This window comes from Salmo salar, chromosome 08, assembly GCF_965601325.2.
Source record: "Salmo salar chromosome 08, fSalSal1, whole genome shotgun sequence".
In the NCBI taxonomy this organism is placed as follows: domain Eukaryota; kingdom Metazoa; phylum Chordata; class Actinopteri; order Salmoniformes; family Salmonidae; genus Salmo; species Salmo salar.
In genome coordinates this window covers 27,963,892-27,987,530 of record NC_138298.1, presented here as the reverse complement: position 1 = coordinate 27,987,530, position 23,639 = coordinate 27,963,892, and the positions used below count along the sequence as shown (strand labels likewise).

At 45.2% G+C, this 23,639-nt stretch overlaps 1 protein-coding gene across 2 annotated transcripts; it reads right to left on the bottom strand.

Annotated features, from left to right (window-relative positions):
• Positions 1-822: 822 nt before the first annotated feature.
• LOC106610440 (dual specificity testis-specific protein kinase 2) lies at positions 823-22,840 on the bottom strand. Of its 2 annotated transcripts, none has more exons than XM_082978532.1 (10): positions 22,627-22,840; positions 21,379-22,062; positions 9,986-10,107; positions 9,363-9,411; positions 8,870-9,016; positions 8,656-8,738; positions 8,250-8,340; positions 7,424-7,507; positions 5,181-5,267; positions 823-4,990 (listed from the first exon to the last, which is right to left on the bottom strand). In XM_082978532.1, exons 2-10 carry the CDS (start codon positions 21,562-21,564, stop codon positions 3,785-3,787), a joined length of 2,055 nt encoding a protein of 684 aa, XP_082834658.1. In that variant the 5' UTR covers positions 21,565-22,062; positions 22,627-22,840; the 3' UTR covers positions 823-3,784. The 2 variants fall into 2 exon arrangements, with proteins under 2 accessions (XP_082834658.1, XP_082834660.1); XM_082978534.1 differs by having other exon boundaries at positions 21,379-22,035.
• Between the last annotated feature and the right edge of the window lie 799 nt (positions 22,841-23,639).

Below are 23,639 nucleotides of genomic sequence, written 5' to 3'. Positions count from 1 at the left end.
TTTTAACAATGCAGATACAAACATGACATTTGGTACAGACATTCCTCAGACGATATGAAAACAAGGGGATCCCATTTCAAGTGTAACCAGGAAGCAAGTTATTGTGTACAATCTAAATGGCTCCCGCAATAGCTGGTATTTGATCAATAAAAACTGTCACGCAACAGATAAAAGCCTGGTACAAACATTCCTCAGATTATATGAAAACATCCTAGAAGGGGAGCTCATTTAAACATTTACGCCGACGGAGATGGCAATGTATAGTAGTCATATTTAAAACAGCTTTATAACGTAACATTTTCACACAAAACAACACGCAACAAACGTATTCCTTAAATTCTGATTAGTGAAGAAAAAACATACATAGGGTCCTGGTTCACATGATGCAGGGTCGGCACCTGAACGAAATCAGATGGACAGCCATTTGATTTCCATAAAGGGGCACCTTTTTACCCACGGGACCTCCTTTGTGTTTAAAATGGGTTTTATAGTAAAAACATGTCATTTAACTCTAAACATGTATTCCCTTTTAATGTGGAATGAACACAGCCAGTCATGAGGTTATCTGATTGTCAAACAAATCACTTCAAAAAGGTACAGTAGGTTACCTTCACACGTTTGTCCAAAATAATTCCAGCATCCGAACAGAACACTGTGCACCCGCCAACTTTAAAAAAATTCACAAGTGGCTGACACTACCTCATCAGAGCAAGCATCCGAGCGAGCAAAACGACACCCCCTCTGTCTTACTATACATGTATCTGATGCTGTCTGACCAAAAAGAGTATGACATGCCACACTCTTTTTGGCCAGACAGCAGCAGATAGATGGCTACATTTACTGAGACAGAAGGGGTGCTGTTTCGCTCGCTTGGATGCTTTATCTGAGTTTGATGCGTGTTTCTGTCGGCACACGTTTGTCAAATAAATATATTCCATTTGGATGGTCGAGGTAGGGCGGGCCAGAACCCCTAAGGCCTGCCCATAACTCCGAGCCTGAGTGCATGACAATCCAGCATCCTGGCATCGATACAACCATCGATACAACACGTCAAGAGTTCTCTGCAAGCTTGGTCAGCCTCTGGTAAGCGTGTCATCAAAGGTGTCCAGGAATCAACTGGTTTAGTCCATCCAGTACCTTCTGGTGAAAGTGCCAATTGGATGTTTTTCAGACTTGTTGACAAAATGCTTGTTTGGTACACTGCTCTGTTTGAATTTTGTAGCAGTGTAGCCTGTGATGTTCTCCATCTAGAATGACGTATTGGAGAAGAGCTTCTTCCTCAGATCATTGACACAATCTAGGCTGGTTGTCTCGTCATAGAGAACACAGGTATCTCTCAAACAATGTGAAAGTGGACAAATCCAGATCATGGTGTTGAAATAGTTCAGCTGCCATGGAAACAAAGGCATCAGTCACCTCTGGGCATTTCCATGTAAATGGACCCATGAGCACCAACATGTGAAGTTTCTAGGATATAAAATAAATGGTGCTTAAATAAATTCAGTAGTTCTAAACCTGCGACTGCCTCCTGCCTACTCTTCTTTACACGAGTGACAAGGTGCTTCAACAAAGTACTGAGTAAAGAGTCTGAATACTTATGTAAATGTCCTATCAGTTTTTTATTTTAATACATTTGCAAAAACGTCCAAAAAACTGTTTTTGCTTTGTCATTATGGAGTGTTGTGTGTACAGTCAATTGATGCGGGAAAAAAAACAATTTCATCCATTTTAGAATAAGGCTGTAGCGTAACAAAATGTGGGAGAAAAAAATCAAGGGGTATGAACACTTTCTAAATGCACTGTACACAATGATGATACTTACAGTAACAATGCTAATCAGAAGTGCCTTGTCTGTAGAGGAAGGGTTCTAGTAGAAACAACAGAGCCCCTGTCCAGAAACAACCCCTAACTACCCCCTTCCTATAAAGCTGGTGGAGATCTGAGAGGATTGGACAGGTTTAAGCAATATGGTGAAATTCCACTTATCAAGTGTCTAGAGGGGAAGGGTTGTTTCCTGAAAGGAACAGACACATATTTCCATAATAATAAATGATTATACCAACTAGCAACAGACCAATCAACATCCCAGCCAGTAGAAGGGTTTACTAGTTAGCTACATGCATGATTTCATAAATAATATTTTAATCAACAAGATTCTCAGCCTTAAAAAAGAAAGTGCATTACACTCCCTGACTCGGTTGTTCCATGGACATATGGGTCGGTGTTCATACCACTGTCATTATGACATCATCAATATGGGACGCAACAGTGGATTTATTTGGATGGATGCACACAGTTGTCCAGACTCTGTAAATCATGCTGTTTAAACAGTGAAGTAATAAAAGATACTCTGACCAGTAGAGTTGAGTGAGACCGGCTACGTCCCAATACACTGGTTTATGTTTCCTCCTCTTTCTTTCCTACAGATCACTAGCTAGATTAAGTGGTTAGAACTGGTTATGAATATTAATAGCTATAGCCATATAGTCATAAACCTTTTTAAGTCCCCTCATATCAGTTGATATGATATGAATATGGCCAGGACTTTTTCCTGACCAAGTGACCTCCAGGTCAAAAACTAAAGCCTGGATTTTTGCCTGGTCTGGTCATGTATAGCTTCTGCTAGAAGGAAAGCGTATGAGGAAAGGAAGCCATTAAAGAGTAATGAGACACAGCCTGTGAGCCAGTGGCCTGGTGAGCCTGGGTCCTCCAGACCAGCAGAGGGAGACAAACACACCTTAAGCTCTGGGGACAACAGACAAAATGGCATCCTATTTTTACCAAAGCCCCATGGGCCATGGTCAAAAGTAGCGCACTATATAGGGAATAGGGTGCCATTTCAGTTACAGAGTCAACTTCAACAGGTACGGAACCAGTAGCCCTATGAAATCAAGAGTGGAGTGATTCTCATCAATAGTGTCAAAAAAACATTATAGTAAAGATTATGTACACCTCAATAACTTTATATGAAATTATTACACTCAGTTCTCTAATCTCACACACACAGGTACGGGGAAATGACCTGCGAACATTTAACATTTCAAAATAGACATCAGGGGACAAACCTTAGTCATTCAGTCACACATACCATTTCTCTCCCTCTGACACACACACAGAACTTAAAGTGAATTAATCATTACAATACATAAGTAAGCTAGGAGAATTGCTTTTCATGCGGTTTCAAAGTTACACAGGCTGTTAAAACACACACAACACACACACCCACACACTGAGAGGATACCTGGATCATAGTGGGTTATGGGAAGAACACTGAGGCTTGAGGGAAGAAGAAGCACCTGTTTGAATTCAATACAAATCTCCAGCACCACCCAGACCAGTGAAGAATCATTATGAGGAATCAAATAGAAAGATTCAGAGTGTAGAAAGTGAGTGAACAAAGCAAGGACACAATGACATTATCAAATGGCTCCAGGTCAACAACCAATATATTAGAACTCACATTAATAACCCACTTCTGGTTTCCTATTCTGCTTCTCCCTCTTACTCCCAATACAACCACCAGTGTCCCCACCACCTCCTCAATCACACACACACACACACACACACACACACACACACACGCGCACACACACACACACACACACTTCATCCACTTCAGGTAGTAGTAGCAATCTTCATCATCATCATCATCATCATCATCAGCTCCCCAGTTCCTAATAGTAATAATAAATAGTAATAGCATCAGTAAACAGAACAGGTCAGTCTCAGTAATGTCACTGGTGTTGATGTTGTTGGTCAGTCAGCCCACTAGGGGGAGCCCTTCCTAAGTCTGTGCCTCTGGTAGGGGCAGCCCAGGCACGCAAGGTGCGGTTGGAGGAGCGAGACCGTTCGCCCCGCAACAAAGCAGTCCCTTGGTTGCCGTGGCAGCTGAAGGGTCACTGATGCCCCCCCCGTTGAGGTTCCGGTAGGGTCGTCGGGGCGTAACGTGGCGAGGGGTCGGCACCCCCTTCAGGCACACGGATGGAAAGCTCAGCCCAATCAGACAGCAGCCTGGACAGGAAATGACCTCATCTTGTTCAGGGGCGAGGCCAGCCGGGGGCCCCGGGATTGCGGCGCGGTAGCCGCTAGCCCTCCAGCCAATCGGACGGCCGACGACCACCATCGCCGAGCCGTTGTTGTTGTCCAGGCGAGGGAGAGGAGGGAGGGAGGGAGGGGCATTGGAGACTGGGTGGCCCCAGCCGTTAGGCTGCAGAAACAGGGAGGAAGAGGACGAGGCTGGGTGTAGTAGACGTCTCCCTGGTGTAGGGACAGCGCCCTCTAGTGTGTCAGGAGACCTGCTGCAGTCCATAGGCTCCCCAAGAGAAAAACCTTCCTCGTCTTCCTCTTCCAGAGGATCCAGAGACACCATGTCCAGCTCCAGAGGCAGCCCTGAATCATCTGACACATCCTCCACCATCCCTCCCTTCTCCTTCCTCCTTCCATCCTCCACCATCCCTCCCTTCTCCTTCCTTCTTTCATCCTCCACCTTCTCCTCTTTCTCCAAGCTCTGCAGGTCGGGGTCCCGGAGGAGGGAGAGGGTTCGCCCCGGCTCGGGGGTGCAGGGGAGGGACTGGCAGCGTCGGGGGGGCCCGCGGAGTAAGAGGTTTCCCCTGAGGGGGGGAGAGGCGCAGGGATCAGGCTGCTGAGGGAGGGTGAAGGTCAGGGAGATGACAGACTTGCTTGGGGTGTCGTAGAGCTTGATGCGGCCCCCGTTCAGGTCCTGCCGCAGGGAGAAGGGGTTGACCCGGGCCGGGGTGCCGAGTGGGGGCGTCGTTGGGGGAAGCATTTCAGACTGGCTCCGTGACAACTGCTGGTCACCGGGGCGACAGAGGGAACTCCGTCGTCGGTAGGGGCTGATGTGGACGGTGGCGGGTTCTGAGGAGAGACAATCACCCAGAGGGATGGCCGTCTTCCTCTCCTCCTCTCCTCTCTCCATCCCCTCCAGCAAGACCACTATCTCAGAGAATGAGGGACGTATCTTTGCATTCATCTGAGAAAGAGGGAGAAACAGAGTGAGGGGGCCAGGAAGAGTGTAAACAGTGCCTACTTTTTGGAATGTATGGTTGGTTTTAGGTTGTCAGTCTGTGCATTTACAGTAAGTATGTACACAGAGTCAAGGATGCATGCAATTATTATGAAGTCAGTCAATCTGTCAGGTTGTCAGTCTGTCTGTATCTTACATTGCAGCAGAGGACTGCAAGGTTGAGGAATGGTGTTGGACAGTCCCCAACCAGGTTCTCAAAGGCATCAACGTCTAGGCCAAAGTCCTGCACACACAGAGGATCATCATCATCATCTTTTAATGTAGGCAACTATCAGTTTGTCTGACTAGGTTTAAAAAACATACATGTTGTAGTTCTCCATAATATCCACTAGATGGAGACATACACTTTAATGAGTATAACTATCACAGTGTAACTGACAGCATTTTAGCAACATGAAATCTTATTAAAATCTGTTCATATAGACCCCCAGGAAGAATATGACACTATATATTTTTTAGAAACTTTCTGACAAGCGAGCACTTATGACATCATTTACACGATGTCATAAATTCTTAGAATGTTTGGGAAATACATACTGTATACTAAGTAAGGAATTTGTGAAAATTCTATAGCAATAAATATAGAGTGAGAAAGCGGCCGTGTGTTTGGACAATTAATAGACACTGTAGTAAATAAAACCTAAAAGAAAAACATCTGTCTCGTCCAGGACCGGAGTCTATGCAGTCAGGTGCACCATCGCCAATAAACAGCTTCCATAGGGCTTTATGCAAATAGGCCATTTGCCACACCAGCCTGCCATCGTTCACTTTGAACTACCTGGACTGTGTGTTTACAGACAATAGCAACAGCGCGACTTTAGATAATTAAAGCCACCTAAATGGATTTCTGCAAATACCACAGGAGTACTCTTACATTTGGGTACTGTACAGTACTATTGATTAAACAACCATGAAAAGGCAGGCTCTCTCCCTCAGTTATCCACATCAACCAGACCAACAACTAATGTAAGCCAGAGAAAGATGAGGCAAAATCTAATGAGGGAACATTAGACAAACCCTCGCAAACTTTTCCAGCTAGTTGACCGTCAAAATAGCACTGATAAACGATGGAGAATAGTAACTTGCCTGCTCGTACTTCTGCAGCTTGCCTGCCAATGCATGCCAAATATATTCGATTGACAAATAGCTACGGGTGCATTCATAAATTGCCTCCAGTTTGTTAGTGTCACTGAGTCGTTCGATAAATTCAGAGCCTTGTCAGATTGTCTGTTCGTAAATGTAGACTGCACAATTGACACTGGACACAAATGAGAGAACACCTCACTGACCATTTTACTCGCACTAGCAGAGCTGGTTAGACTGTTTACATCAGTGGAGGCTTGAGAGGAGGATGGCTCATAATAATGGCTGGATCGAAGCAAATAGAATAGCATCAAATCATGCGTTTCATGTTTTTGATACCATTCCACTCATCCGCTGTTACTTGTTTTGCCTACATTTATTGACACCGGTCATATTCAGCGCGTGTTGGGTGTTTATCAATTCATATATTCGTCTTACGAACGCAAGAGATATGCTAACCAGATAAAAGTAATTCAAGTTCAGCATAGCTAGCAAAAGCAAAAGCACATTTTTTGCTAGCTAACCAAATGACACCTGCAACTCGCTGTACCCACCGAAAAACAATGAGGGGGAAAAGTCGGTCAGCAATGATTTACAACCTGGTTGCAATATGTTTTGGACTACCAAGAAATGCATTGTTGAATTATATTAATTAATTGAACTGCATCCATCTATTCTGCCAACAATACCTTCGTGTACGTCATGGAATTTTGAGTCAAATATAACCTCTTTTTAAAACCTCTTATGAAGTTGGTTTTGTAGCATGAACTGGGATTATGATATGTTTTGCTGATATTATGATTGTCTGTTTGTTTCATATCTGCAAAGTAGTGTAATGGAGCAGGCCTCAAACCCTCGACCTTCTAGCCCGAAGTCCAGCGCGCTATCGACTATGCCCCAAAAGCATGCTCAAGTGGCAGAGTCGATATCTGCTCTTATAAACCCAGGGTCGTTACAGTAGTGAAAACGCTGTCAGTTCCACTTTAAACCTCACACGCAGCTGGAACTGCTGCCCTGTACTGCAGTGATAAAATATCCAAGTTTTCCACTGCAGTTACATGTGATAGTGTGCAATAAGGACAGGCAGGGCACTTATTTTCTGGGTCAAAGTGGAAAAGAGTGGTGTTGAAAGGATTAAGGGTTTGGATTAAGGGTTTACACTGTCAGTTTGTTGTGTGATAGTATGAAACCATTGATTTACGGTTGTGTGATTGTGTAAAAAAGGAAAAACATTGGTTAACTGTGTGCCTGTCATACACTGTGGGGTTGGGTGTGTGTGTGTGTGTGTGTGTGTACCTCAGTGCGAGGTAGGAAGTCCGGATCAGCCTCTATCCGGGCGATGATTTCACACAGGATGATTCCATAGGCAAACACATCCACCTAGGGGTCAGAGTCAGCCAATCACATCTCACTTGAAATATTCACAATAATACGCATTGAAAAAGTCTGGTCATATGATAGCAACATATATATTAGCAAGACCCACTAGACACATCCAGAATAACACAGCAGGGACATGGAACAGTTGTCCTTACAGATTGCATTATAGCATAGTATTATTGCATTATATTACTGTGTTTGCTTTGTCTAATTATGCACCCGGACCAGCGAGATAGCAGCCAGGAAACAGTTGACTACTGTCAAAGATTTGTATAACTTAACTAAGATAAACCACAGCCTGTCGTTTCCAATGGTAACAAATGAGCCATAGTGGGCAGAGCCAAGCACGAGCTAGCGAGATCCCATTGGCTCGTTCTACCATGCATTTGCATATTTTCATTAGGTAACACCTACTCTAGTGCACGCATGGAATAACTCAATTGACCTTTGCACTCCTTCTAAACAACGCAACTCTGGCAAAGGGTAAAGTCTACAATAATTTGTCCACTCTTTTCCTAACAGATTGTAGCTGTGGCAACAGAAAACTGTATTGAGATCAAATGTTTCATCGATGAGTATATTAGCAGAATGTCGGCCACATTCCATCTTCTCCCACTGCCGTCCTCTGGGCTTCCTCTCATCACCATATTTGTTAGTGACTGGAAACGCCAACTGGATGCTTCACATTTATACATCCGGTGAAAGATCTGTCTCATTGTTCTATCTGTGCTACTGTTAGTACCTTTTCATCATAGACCTCTCCTCTCAGCACCTCCGGGGCCATCCAGTAGGGGGAGCCCACCACGGCCAGAGGCTGCTGATCAGCCCCGTCACTGGAGGAGAGGAAAATAACACATTAATATAGAACACATTGATTTTTCAGGAGAGAAAAACAGAATAGAATATACAACACATTTAACTAACTCATCTAGACTGTAGGCTATATGTGGATTCCTGATGGGAATATGGGGAGCCAGTCATATAGTCTTCCTGTAATCTGGAGGAACTTTCTTACAGCACTAACCTGTAGTCTGAAATCTTCTCACAGCACTAACCTGTAGTCTGGAATCTTCTCACAGCACTAACCTGTAGTCTGGAATCTTCTCACAGCACTAACCTGTAGTCTGGAATCTTCTCACAGCACTAACCTGTAGTCTGGAATCTTCTCTGCCAGACCAAAGTCTCCCACCACTGCAGTGAACACACCATTCTCACAGCGCACCAGACAGTTCTATAAGAGAGAGAGGAGAGAGAGGGCATATGAGTGTGTGTGAGAGATGAAATGGAGGATTAGTGCAAGATGAAGTGAAGAGAAGTGTTACTTTGTGTCTGTCTGGTCCCCTGTATGCTCCTATCTCCTACCTTGGAGGTGAGGTCTCTGTGGAAGATGCCCTTGCTGTGGAGATACTGCAGGCCACAGGCGATGTCCTGAGACAGACCCATCCTCACTGACCATGACAGATACTTGTCACTGTCCAGCAGCTGCTCCAGGTTACCCCCGTTGATGTACTGTAGGTAACCATGACAACAACACACATAGTCCATGAGATTGAGTCCATTCCAGACACACAGTTTCTGTGCATGCCTTACATAATTAACCCTACACTAAATTGATGTGGTTCCTGAAACGTTAAACATTTCCATAGGCATTGTAAGGACCTAATATTCTGTAGAGACTTTAGCCAATGTTCTTTGCAGGTATTTGCAGATTGTAATTTAAATGGAACGCAACACATATCTTCATTACTTTCTATGACCCATGCATTCAGCCAATTCCTTTACCATAGACACTATTGTCTCTGGAAGATAAAATGCAAGGACTCCCTCCAGAGAGACAGAATCAGGATGAGCTCACCTCAGTTAGAGCATGGAGTTGGCCCTCGTGTACACACACTCCCAGGAACCTGAGCAGAGAGAGAGAGGGGGAAAACATCCGAAATACATCATCTATACAGCTAAAAACAACAATGTGATTTCAAACCTAGTTGACAGAGGTTTCGATGATTCCAACATTGTCTTCAAATTTGAAGAGAGTTTGTGTGTGTCTGTTCTCTGTCTGATAATGGTGGCAGCAGTTTACTAGCTAGTTTTCTGTCTGTCCATCTTTCCAGATTTAACAGTAAAATGAAATGTAGCTAGCCAGCTAATGGACAGCAGTTGTGTCTTTTCCACTGGGTGGTGCTGTTGAGAGTTGACACAAGTTCTACCCACAGCAAAGGTAGGCTACTACAGACACAAAACAACCACAAAGATTATAATAACTAAACCCTTCAATCTGTGACAACAACACAGTGCTACTACTAATGGGTCTGAGCGAGGCTGACAGGGCAGCTGTGCAATATGCACTGTACATAGCCAAGTGTGTACATTGTGCATGCAGTGTGTGTGTGTGTGTGTGTGTGTGTGTGTGTGTGTGTGTGTGTGTGTGTGTGTGTGTGTGTGTGTGTGTGTGTGTGTGTGTGCTAGCTCTAGACATACCCGAGTATATTGGGGTGGCAGAGCCGGTTCATGAGCTGGACCTCCCTGAGCATGTTGGCCTTGTTGCTGGCCAGAGTGTTCATCTTTAGGGCCATCACCTGGCCTGTGATCCTGTGCTGCACCTGCAGGGGGAGACAGAGAGCAGCACTGATTCAGACAACCATAGAGATTATTATTTTAATTGTTTAAATTTAACCTTTATTTAACTAGACAAGTCAGTTAAGATCAAATTCTTAATTACAAAGACGGCCTACACCAGCCAAACCCGGACGACGCTGGGCCAACTGTGCACCACCCTATGGGACTCCCAATCACGGCCGGTTATGATACAGCCTGCATTCGAACCAGGGTGTCTGTAGTGACGCCTCAAGCCCTGAGACCGCTGCGCCACTCGTGAGCCCCAAGTGACGCAGTTTAGGGTTTGAGGAGGGCAAGCTGATCCTAGATCTGTGCTTAGGGTTTGAGGAGGGCAAGCTGAGATGGGGTGAAAGAGAGGACTGGGTGGTATTCACTAGAGACAACCATAGAGATGGTGAAAGAGGACTGAGTGGTATTCACTAGAGACAACCATGGAGATGGTGAAAGAGGACTAGGTGGTATTCACTAGAGACAACCATAGAGATGAGGTGAGAGAGAGGACTGGGTGGTATTCACTAGAGACAACCATGGAGATGAGGTGAGAGAGAGGACTGGGTGGTATTCACTAGAGACAACCATAGAGATGAGGTGAGAGAGAGGACTGGGTGGTATTCACTAGAGACAACCATAGAGATGAGGTGAGAGAGAGGACTGGGTGGTATTCACTAGAGACAACCATAGAGATGAGGTGAGAGAGAGGACTGGGTGGTATTCACTAGAGACAACCATAGAGATGAGGTGAGAGAGAGGACTGGGTGGTATTCACTAGAGACAACCATAGAGATGAGGTGAGAGAGAGGACTGGGTGGTATTCACTAGAGACAACCATAGAGATGAGGTGAGAGAGAGGACTGGGTGGTATTCACTAGAGACAACCATGGAGATGAGGTGAGAGAGAGGACTGGGTGGTATTCACTAGAGACAACCATATAGATGGGGTGAAAGAGGACTGGGTGGTATTCACTAGAGACAACCATAGAGATGAGGTGAGAGAGAGGACTGGGGTGGTATTCACTAGAGACAACCATGGAGATGAGTTGAGAGAGAGGACTGGGTGGTATTCACTAGAGACAACCATAGAGATGAGGTGAGAGAGAGGACTGGGTGGTATTCACTAGAGACAACCATGGAGATGGGGTGAGAGAGAGGACTGGGTGGTATTCACTAGAAACTAAATGGCAGAAAGTGGACCGAAACAGGGGGAAGAGAAATAGGAGGTGGATGTGTTGCGTGTTAGCTGCCATTAGTGAGTAAGTAGTGTGTGTATACATACAGTACTAGCATGTGACATGTGTTATGATCAATGATTGGTTGTAGACCTATGTGTGGCTTTTTGCTTATATCTGGACCTGCCAGACTGTGTGTGTATGTGTGTGTGGGGGGGGGGGGGGGACCTAAAATCCCCAAAAGGATTGTAAATCAAGGAAAACTCTCCATCATGGGGACATTTCCCATGTTCCCCATTAGGACAAAGGCTATTTTAAGCTTAGAGGTTAGGTTTGCAATTAGAGTTAGATAGGAGTTAGGTTCAGGGTTACAGGTTAAGGTTCGGGTTAAGGTTCTGGAAAATAGGATTGTGAATGGAAATACATTTTAGGTCCCCATGAGGTTAGAAGAACATAAAGTGTGTGTGTGTGTGTATTTAATAGCCGCTCCGCACTAATAGGCTTTCTGGATTTCCCATCACCCCTCTTGATCTGCACAAATCCAGGGTACCGTCACTGTGACATCACAACATAGACAAGACAGTCTCAGCCTCTTAAACACACACACACTACAGTATACACACACCCTCCAAACACACCAGTCAACTCTTAAAATGTAAACCAATATGAAGTGGAACTAAAACAGTCTGTAAAACTATTTCCATTGGAAAGACCAATGCAAAACAGTGTCAGCTTTAGTATCATTGACCTGTATTCTAATCAATCAGGATCATGCAGGGTGAATGAAGCAAGAACAGGATGTTGTCTAGCCAATCAAACGATTAGTGAATATTAACTATTGACGGCATGAGCTGTGTAAATAAAAAATAACACAATTATTTAACCTTTATTTAACTAGGCAAGTCAGTTAAGATCCAAGATGGCGTAGCAGTAAGACGTGTGTTATTTTGTCCCGTGTAAATATTCATATTTTTTCTTAGGTTTTTTGTATATATTGCAATCTCTTTTTTCCATTTTTGAATTAAATATACCTTTCTGCAACCCACCTCACCCAATGTGGTACGGATCTGCAATTTTGTTAGACCTTATAACGGATCATCGCAGCTAGCTAGCTGCTACCGAGTGGCTATTGTGGCTATCGTTCCTGTCTAGAAGCAAGCACCAGTTAGCCTCGAGCTAGGCCTATATCCCGGCTAGCCAACAAAGTACACCAACTACAATACCTCTCTTGCCAATTGGACGGGACCCTTTGTTGACACGATGCCCCGCCGATCCATCACGACTGGCCTGCTGACATAATTCGGCCGATGTGCTCTCAACCGGCCACTGCCTTGTGGATGTCGCTGAAGATCCATCTGCCGGCCCGCTAGCTTTCTGAACGGCGTCTCCCGCTCGCCTAGCGTAGTAACGACTACCGAACGGCTCCCTGTTTCATCTATTGCTGCTCATTGGACCCTATGATCACTCGGCTACACAGCTGATGCCTGCTGGACTGTTTATTACCACAGTACTTAATTTTGTTTATCTGTCGGCCCCAGCCTCAAACTCAGGCCTTGTGTGTAGCTAACTGACCCTCTCTGTCCATTTATCGCCATTTACCCGATGTTGTTGTCTTAGTTGTTTACCCGTTGTTGTCTTACCGTTGTTGTCTTAGCTCTCTCAATCAACACTTGTGATTGCTTTATGCCGCTCTCTAATGTCAATATGCCTTGTATACTGTTGTTTAGGGCAGCTCTCATTGTTTTATTTTACTGCGGAGCCCCTAGTCCCGCTCAACATGCCTAAGATAGCTCCTTTGTCCCACCCTCCACACATGCGGAGACCGCACCCAGCTTAACTGGTGCCTCCAGAGATGCAACCTCTCTCATCGTCACTCAATGCCTAGGTTTACCGCCACTGTACTCGCACCCTACCATACTCGTCTGTACACTATGCCCTGAATCTATCCTACCACGCTCAGAAATCTGCTCCTTTTATTCTCTGTTCCCAACGCACTAGACGAACAGTTATTATAGCCTTTAGCCGTACCCTCATCCTACTCCTCCTCTGTTCCTCTGGTGATGTAGAGGTTAACCCAGGCCCTGTGTGTCCCCAAGCGCTCTAATTTGTGGACTTCTGTAACCGTAAAAGCCTTGGGTTCATGCATGTTAACATCAGAAGCCTCCTCCCTAAGTTTGCTTTACTCACTGTTCAGCACACTCTGCCAACCCTGATGTCCTAGACATGTCTGAATCCTGCCTTAGGAAGATCACCAAAAATTCAGAAATTTCCATCCCCAACTGCAACATTTTCCATCAAGACAGAACTGTCAAAGGGGGCGGAGTTGCAATCCACTGCAGAGATAGCCTGCAGAGTTCCTTCATACTATCCAGGCCTATGCCCAAACAGTTCGAGCTTCAACTCCATCTCCAGAAATAATTCTCTCACTGCTGCAGCTTGTTATAGACCCCCCTCATCTCCCAGCTGTACCCTAGACAACATATGTTGAGTTCGTACTGTTAGATGACCTAAACTGGGATATGCTTAACACCCCGGCCATCCCACAATCTAAGCTAGATGCCCTCGATCTCACACAAATTATCAAAGAACCTACCAGGTACAACCCTAAATCTGTAAACATGGGCACCCTCATGGATATCATCCTGACCAACTTGCCCTCTAAATACACCTCTGCTGTTTTCAACCAGGATCTCAGCAATCACTGCCTCATTGCCTGCATCCGTTTTGGGTCCGCGGTCAAAAGACCACCCCTCATCACAGTCAAACGCTCCCTAAAACACTTCTGCGAGCAGGCCATTCTAATCGACCTGGCCCGGGTATCCTGGAAGGATATTGACCTCATCCCGTCAGTAGAGGATGCCTGGTTGTTCTTTAAAAGGGCTTTCCTCACTATCTTAAATAGGCATGCCCCATTCAAAAAATGTAGAACTAAGAACAGATATAGCCCTTGGTTCACTCCAGACTTACCTGCCCTTGACCAGCAAAAAAACATCCTGTGGCATACTGCATTAGCATCGAATAGCCCCCGCGATATGTAACTTTTCAGGGAAGTCAGGAACCAATATACTCAGTCAGTTGGGAAAGCAAAGGCTAGCTTTTCAAACAGAAATGTGTATCCTGCAGCACTAATTCCAAAACGTTTTGGGACACTGTAAAGTCCATGGAGAATAAGAGCACCTCTTCCCAGCTGCCCACTGCACTGAGGATAGGAAACACTGTCACCACCGATAAATCCACGATAATTGAGAATTTCAATAAGCATTTCTCTATGGCTGGCCATGCTTTCCACCTGGCTACCCCTACCTCAGACAACAGCTCTGCCCCCCCCCCCCCCCTTTTCTCCTTCACCCAAATCTAGACAGCTGATGTTCTGAAAGAGCTGCAAAATCTGGATCCCTACAAATCAGCTGGGCTAGACAATCTGGACCCTCTCTTCCTAAAATTATCCACCGCCATTGTTGCAACCCCTATTACTAGTTTGTTCAACCTCTCTTTCGTATCGTCAGATTCCCAAAGATTGGAAAACGGCCGCGGTTATACCCCTCTTCAAAGGGGAGACACTCTAGACCCAAACTGTTACAGACCTATATCCATCCTGCCCTGCCTTTCTAAAGTCTTCGAAAGCCAAGTTAACAAACAGATCACCAACCATTTCGGCTCCCACCGTACCTTCTTCGCTATGCAATCCGGTTTCTGAGCTGGTCACAGGTGCACCTCAGCCACGCTCAAGGTCCTAAATGATATCATAACTGCCATCGATAAAAGACAGTACTGTGCAGCCATCTTCATCGACCTGGCTAAGCCTTTCGACTCTGTCAATCACCGTATTCTTATTGGCAGACTCAACAGCCTTGGTTTCTCTAATGACTGCCTCGTCTGGTTCACTAACTACTTCTCAGACAGAGTTCAGTGTGTCAAATTGGAGGGCCTGTTGTCAGGACCTCTGGCAGTCTCTATGGGGGTGCCACAGGGTTCAATTCTCGGGCCGACTCTTTTCTCAGTATATATCAATGATGTCGCTCTTGCTGCGGGTGATTCTTTGATCCACCGCTACGCAGACGACACCATTCTGTATACATCTGTCCCTTCTTTGGACACTGTGTTAACAAACCTCCAGCCGAGCTTCAATGTCATACAACACTCCTTCCGTGGCCTCCAACTGCTCTTAAATGCTAGTAAAACTAAATGCATGCTCTTCAACCGATCGCTGCCCGCACCCGCCCGCCCGACAAGCATCACTACTCTGGACGGTTTTGACTTAGAATAAGTGGACAACTATACATACCTAGGTGTCTGGTTAAACTGTAAACTCTCCTTCCAGACTCATATTAAGCATCTCCAATCCAAAATTAAATCTAGAATCGGCTTCCTATTTCGCAACAAAGCCTCCTTCACTCATGCTGCAACCCTCGTAAAACTGACTATCCTACCGATCCTTGACTTTGGCGATGTCATTTACAAAATAGCCCCCAACACTCTACTCAGAAAATTGGATGCAGTCTATCACAGTGCCATCCGTTTTGTCACCAAAGCCCCATATACTACCCACCACTGCGACCTGTATGCTTCCATTGGCTGATCCTCGCTACATATTTGTCGCCAAACCCACTGGCTCCAGGTCATCTATAAGTCTTTGCTAGGTAAAAATCTGTTATCTCAGCTCACTGGTCACCATAGAAACACCCACCCGTAGTACGCGCTCCAGCAGGTATATTTCACTGGTCATCCCCAAAGCCAACACCTCCTTTGGCTGCCTTTCCTTCCAGTTCTCTGCTGCCAATGACTGGAACGAATTGCAAAAATCACTGCAGTTGGAGACTTATATCTCCCTCACTAACTTTAAGCATCAGCTGTCAAAGCATCTTACTGATTGCTACAGCTGTACACAGCCCATCTGTAAATAGCCCATCCAACTACCTACCTCATCCCCATATTTGTTTTTCTTCTCTTTTGCACACCAGTATTTCTACTTGCACATCTATCACTCCAGTGTTAATTGCTAAATTGTAATTACTTTGCCACTATGGCCTATTTATTGCCTTACCTCCTTACTTAATTTGCACACACTGTATACAGATTTTTCTATTGTGTTATTAACTGTACATTTGTTTATCCCATGTGTAACTCTGTGTTGTTGTTTTTGGTCGCACTGCTTTGCTTGTTCTCAACTGGCCTACCTGGTTAAATATAATTTTTTTTTTTTTTAAAGAGCAAATTCTTATTTACAATGACGGCCTAGGAACAGTGGGTTAACTGCCTTGTTCAGGGGTCTATGATCAAGAGAGATGGGGTTTGAATCTGGGGCCTAATTTACATGAAGCCACTCCTGTGAGGCATATGTCAAGTTGAGAATCAGGTCTAGTGAACAGCATTAAACATAGTATTCCTACCAAATATCACGCCATTCCAATCCCTGTATAGTTCACTACTTCCTGCTGAAAAAAAAAAAATCAACGACCACAAAATGCTTATCCACCAAGACTGTTTCCACTGCCGCTTTCCAATTGAGCCTCAGGGAAAAAGTAAAAGGGACGTGGCTGACCAGCAAACCAATGTTGATTGGTTAAAATGAAGGTTAAGATAGGGTTAGGGTTAAGTGTTTAGTTAAGGTTAGGAATAACATTCAGATGTTGGCTAGTTGGGCTGTCAATGGGATGTTGGTCAGAGAAGTCTCCTTAGTCTCTCTGGCATGCCTCAGTGGAGGGCGTAAACATTTGAAAGAGCCAATCGTGTCAGTCTTGGTATATTTGAATTCTATTGTCGTTGATGTCTGTTATCAGGAAGTTGCCCCACACTATGCATGAGGTCATAATATATATTTAACCTTTTAAATGTTTAATCTCCAAGTTCAGTTTTATGACTAACTGAATAAACACTTCCCACTCTGACAGCATGATGATAACACCCTTCAGAAGCAAAGTACAACCATTACATACTAACTTATACTTACAAAGTACAACCTTTACATACTAACTTATACTTACAAAGTACAACCTTTACATACTAACTTATACTTACAAAGTACAACCTTTACATACTGGGAGGTGCACACACACAAACACACACGTGTACAAAATAAACACCCCCAGTTCCACCCATAGGGGATGTGACTAAGATATAGGAGGAAAGAAATCAAGGCTCTTATCCAAGACAAACTGAAGTGTGCAAACAAATGAAAGGTTGGACTGTATTTGCAGACCCACCTAACTTGAGAGAGAGAGGTTCAGACGCACCTAACTAGAGAGAGAGAGCGAGAGAGGTTCAGACCCACCTAACTAGAGAGAGAGAAAGAGAGAGAGAGAGAGAGAGAGAGAGGTTCAGACCCACCTAACTAGAGAGAGAGAGGTTCAGAGCTTAGAGAATGAAAAGCTAAAGATCATTAAGCACAATGGAATGTAGAACTGGCCAATATAGAAAACATAATACTTTCACCAGAGGCAAATAACATACTGGGGCTCAGGAATCTTATGCTTTTAATGCATGGTCATTTGACTGTTCTGCAGGCTTATATCAGGCTTATATCAGCCTAAGCAGATTTGTACATTGATGTTGTGTATCACTAACGTACTGTATCTTGGCCCAGTGAACACATTGATGTTGTGTGTCAGTAACAGACTGTATCTTGGCCCAGTGAACACATTGATGTTGTGTGTCAGTAACAGACTGTATCTTGGCCCAGTGAACACATTGATGTTGTGTGTCAGTAACAGACTGTATCTTGGCCCAGTGAACACATTGATGTTGTGTGTCAGTAACAGACTGTATCTTGGCCCAGTGAACACATTGATGTTGTGTGTCAGTAACAGACTGTATCTTGGCCCAGTGAACACATTGATGTTGTGTGTCAGTAACAGACTGTATCTTGGCCCAGTGAACACATTGATGTTGTGTGTCAGTAACAGACTGTATCTTGGCCCAGTGAACACATTGATGTTGTGTGTCAGTAACAGACTGTATCTTGGCCCAGTGAACACATTGATGTTGTGTATCAGTAACAGACTGTATCTTGGCCCAGTGAACACATTGATGTTGTGCATCAGTAATGTACTGTGTCTTGGCCCAGTGAACACATTGATGTTGTGTATCAGTAATGTACTGTATCTTGGCCCAGTGAACACATTGATGTTGTGTGTCAGTAACAGACTGTACCTTGGCCCAGTGAACACATTGATGTTGTGTGTCAGTAACAGACTGTATCTTGGCCCAGTGAACACATTGATGTTGTGTGTCAGTAACAGACTGTACCTTGGCCCAGTGAACACATTGATGTTGTGTGTCAGTAACAGACTGTATCTTGGCCCAGTGAACACATTGATGTTGTGTGTCAGTAACAGACTGTATCTTGGCCCAGTGAACACATTGATGTTGTGTATCAGTAACAGACTGTATCTTGGCCCAGTGAACATATTGACTGTCATGTTAATAGTCTGTGGTGGTGGTGGGAGATGTAACGACATGGGCATTTATACAGCAGCCACTGACCTTGAGGTTTGAAAAAACACACACAGGCACAAACACACACAGGCACAAACGGCCCCCCGTGTAGAAAATCAACACCCCCAGTTCCACCCATAGGGGATGTGACTAAGTCCCCACACACTGATGTGCTCACCATCACACCTTGAGTTCACAGTGAATTTGTTATAGTTTACATTTTAGACACACACACACACACACACACACACACACACACACACACACACACACACACACACACACACACACACACACACACACACACACACACACACACACACACACACACACACACACACACACCACACACACACACACACACACACACACAGGGCCTGAGAGGTAATCAGCTTAATGTGAGCAGTGAGCGCGACCTGTTCTCCTGTAATCACACAGTCCTCTCCGCCTCTCTGCCACACTGAGACACACACCTCCCTGGCAGGGCAGGGGCACAGTACCACTGAGACACACACCTCCCTGGCAGGGCAGGGGCACAGTACCACTGAGACACACACCTCCCTGGCAGGGCAGGGGCACAGTACCACTGAGCCACACACCTCTCTGGCAGGGCAGGGGCACAGTACCACTGAGACACACACCTCCCTGGCAGGGCAGGGGCACAGTACCACTGAGACACACACCTCCCTGGCAGGGCAGGGGCACAGTACCACTGAGACACACACCTCCCTGGCAGGGCAGGGGCACAGTACCACTGAGACACACACCTCCCTGGCAGGGCAGGGGCACAGTGCCACTGAGACACACACCTCTCTAGCAGGGCAGGGGCACAGTACCACTGAGACACACACCTCTCTAGCAGGGCAGGGGCACAGTACCACTGAGACACACACCTCTCTAGCAGGGCAGGGGCACAGTGACCACTGAGACACACACCTCTCTAGCAGGGCAGGGGCACAGTACCACTGAGACACACACCTCTCTAGCAGGGCAGGGGCACAGTACCACTGAGACACACACCTCTCTAGCAGGGCAGGGGCACAGTGGCACTGAGACACACACCTCCCTGGCAGGGCAGGGGCACAGTACCACTGAGACACACCTCTCTGGCAGGGCAGGGGCACAGTGCTGTAGCACCCACATAGAACACTACAGAGGGAGACATACAGTATGCACACATCCCCATGCATATAAACACACACTAAGAATCTTAGACTAGTACACACACACCCACTCATAGCATACACACTCACACTCATATTATACACACACACACTCATTGTATTACACACACTAACAGTATACACACCCCCTTAGGTCCAAGATCATGTTCACTGATTGATGGGGATGGTGGTCCCCCATCAATGGTGATGTTTGTGATGTAGCCTACGTGCGTGTGTGTTCTGTGTGTGTGATGTACGTCTGTTTACGTGTGTGTATGACACCGGAGAGATTCCCACCTCTTTCACCATGTCGAGACCTTTTGTTAGTGTATATTGAACCGGTCACTAAGAAGTAGACTAGATCCTAGCCCAACAATGGACTAAAGAGTCTAACCTTACTCCTTATAGTCCAAGGACCTTACATGGTGTGTTTAGAGGTGAATTGGCTCTGGCAGCCAAAACAAACAAATAATCCATCTAAACATGAATCGATTCTCAGTTGTGGTACAGTTCCAGAAACATAAAGCTCTGTACTTTCATTTCAAAAATGCAAAATACACACTTACTGTATGTACGCTGTTTTTAACACAGTTGCAGCCGACAGTATTTTTCAGTGACAACATGTTTGTGGCGTCTGTCTTCCATTTACACTGGTGTTCGGAGACGCAGATAGCTAATTAGCATAGGCAGTGCACTTGGTCTTCCATCTGTTCTCGGTAAACAAGCGCTGTACCATGGAGACATGTCCGTGTGGGAACACTAACCATATAAATATGTATCCTTTTTTTAAGCATAGAAATGTGAGTTCTAGATTTGTCATTGCATTGAGCGCAAGTCTAAAAAGTGGTAGATCTGTTCTGTGTGTGCTATTTCTATGCTTCCCGTTCTTAAGTTTCGTTTTTGCATCTTTTACTTTCGGGTTTTGAACACCAACTTCAAAAAAGGCTGAAAATACAATATGTTTGGTTATTGAAAAGATATTTCACAGCGGCTTAGATGGTACAATGGTTCTCTACACTCTGAGTGCTTTAATGTTCAGACCGAGTGTCACGCTCTTAACAAAACTCCCCCTACAGAAGACGCCTTCCTCCAATTACTTATGTGTAATGTAATGAAACGGAGATCCTAGTAGCTGTGCTTATGAGATGTGTCTCTCTGGGGGTCATAGGGTGGTCTGTCATCTATACTGAGAATAACAGGTTGTGATGTCTGCCGTCAACAGTCCTACACATATTTTCCTGTGTGTGACCTGTATATTGTGATGAACCTTGTGTAGCAAGCTGGACTTGAGGAGGTGATGCCTTGGGTCAAAGGGTGGGCACACTACTACTTCCAGTGCCATCAAGGTTCAGACCTCATGGATCATGGCAGAAGTAGTAGTATGCTGCACATATATACAAGGAGGCTATACATTGTTTTTTAAGCATTGCAATATAATATTATACAGTGATGAATTAACTGGTTTTGTTAATAACTTGGATTGAAGACTCACCTTGAAGACCTCTGAAAAGAACCCTGACCCGATCTTCTCACAGACGAAGTCATCGATGCGCGCCAGGCTGGAAACGGCGCTCCGCAGTGCCCGGTACGACGAGGGCCTGATCCGATTGGGCGCGTGAATACCGTGCAGAAGGGGCTCCGCAGCAACCTCCGCGTCGCTACTTTCGTCGTGCTCCATCACAGCGGTGCTTTCACAGAGACACAGGCACGTTTAAACCGCAGTCCGGCATCCCCTCGCGGTTCCCATCTCCTCGGAATGACAAATGTCCTCCCTCGTGCGAGGGGATTAATTGGTTGTTGAAACCCCGGTACAGACCCCGTGTCGGCTGTTAGGGTCCTGATAAATCAATCAATCGGGAAAATGAATAGGCTTTCCCTTCTCACTAGATCAGCATCGCCATCACCTCTTGCCTCCCTCTCTTTCTACTCATTCAGTCCTCATGCGGAATCCAACGTTCGGTGCGTGAGGAGGCTTGGTTCACTTCGTCATCCCGTTAACGGGTGATACAGGCACTGAACGGTACTGTCCTCGCTGCTGACGGTGGAGGAGGGAGGCGGAGGTGCATGCAGCAGGTTTCTTCTCCTATAGCCAGCCCATCACAATGTCTCAGTCGATGCAGGCTCGTCCTAACGGCGATGGAACCTATTGCTGCATGCAGAAAGACCACAGCTGTCACTGTCAGGGAGAGAAGGAAGTCGTTTTAAGAACAGCCTATTTGTTATAGTTTATAGTTCATCCAGGTCAAAGGGAAAACCTTCAAATATAGTCAGCTACGCCCCCTCTTGTTAATTTTTCTATCGCAATCTTTCAGCACCACCTCATTGCAATAGTTTATTCTGAATCTGATCGGCTACAATGAATCAACACTAGCTACATTGTAGCCCTATCGATAATCCCGATCCTACGGGGTGTTTATAGGATCCAATGTTGCTGTCGCTGTAGCAGACGGCCGCTACTAAAGCACCTTGTGTGGCGATAAGCCATGCCCTCGGCTACTCGCTCCTCTACACTTGACAAATAGAGCTGGCGAATTAAGCTGACTGACATAAACAGCGAAAATATAAATTGCTGCAAGACAGATCATCAAAACAAAACGAGCTTGATTGCACTTTCCACCAGACACTGTAACGTTAATAATGGAAGAGCTCGCTCAGAATACAACCGTAAATTCATTACCGGGGGATTTCTGCCTGGATGATTGCTATAATGGCCGAATAAGCCGGATATCAAACGGTTTACCTGTCTTTGCAAAGCAGTATCGGATGATGTCGGAATTGTGTCGGCTTCTCGGTCAAAACAGTCACAATAGAATAATCGATCGTTACAATAACTACAGATGGTCAATCGACGGTAAATCTACCGTGGATTTACAGTCGATTTAGATCCGTTTCTTGGTCTGATCTCCGGTGCCGTCGATCTCCACCATAATAATAACGTTCTCTTGAAGCGCTTCTAAACGAGCTCTCTGATTGGACGAGACACGGGGCGGGGCCTGAGAGAAAATAACGTGAAGCGGAAGGGTCACTGCAATGACACTTTTTTTCTTTCTAATATTGTATTATTCTGTTACACTGTGCCACTGGTGCTTTTACTGTACACGCTGGAACTTGAAGCAATGGTGCCCCTCGCTGAAAACCCCGATGAGCTCAAACTACTGCAGATATTCAAACATATGGTCAGTTTAAATATTCTGGAAATAAATATGTTTCGAAGCAAATTCATACTCTTTTGACATTAAAGCAAGTAGCAGAATTTGCAAGCTCATTTGAATAAAACATATTTAACTATTGGGATGTCAGTGGACATTATCCATTCAAAACAATGCGCTTTTGTATAGGCTGCATTTTTGCTTATCTTGGCACATAAAAACCTTAGGCTACAGGATAAAACAAAACCACCATAGCTTCCACCAGGATGCAAAACATTACCTCACTGACCATGACAAATTCCCTCGACCATACACATCAGTTTGTAATGAGCACATGAAAGTCTGACAGCTCAAAATGAAAGATAATTCTAATGCAGCGTTCAAAACAACAGAGGAACTCGGAAAATATACGAGGTCAATCATAACGTCAGAAAGTCGGAGCTCTAGAATGATTTTTACCCAGTCGGAGCTCGTTTGTTTCCGTGATCCCAGTTGGTTTGAACGCACCGAGGTCTGAAGTCGGAGAATTCCGAGTTCCCAGTTGTTTTGAAGGCGGCATAATTCCACGGTCCTGAGTGATGACAGATTCTTATTATGGGACTGG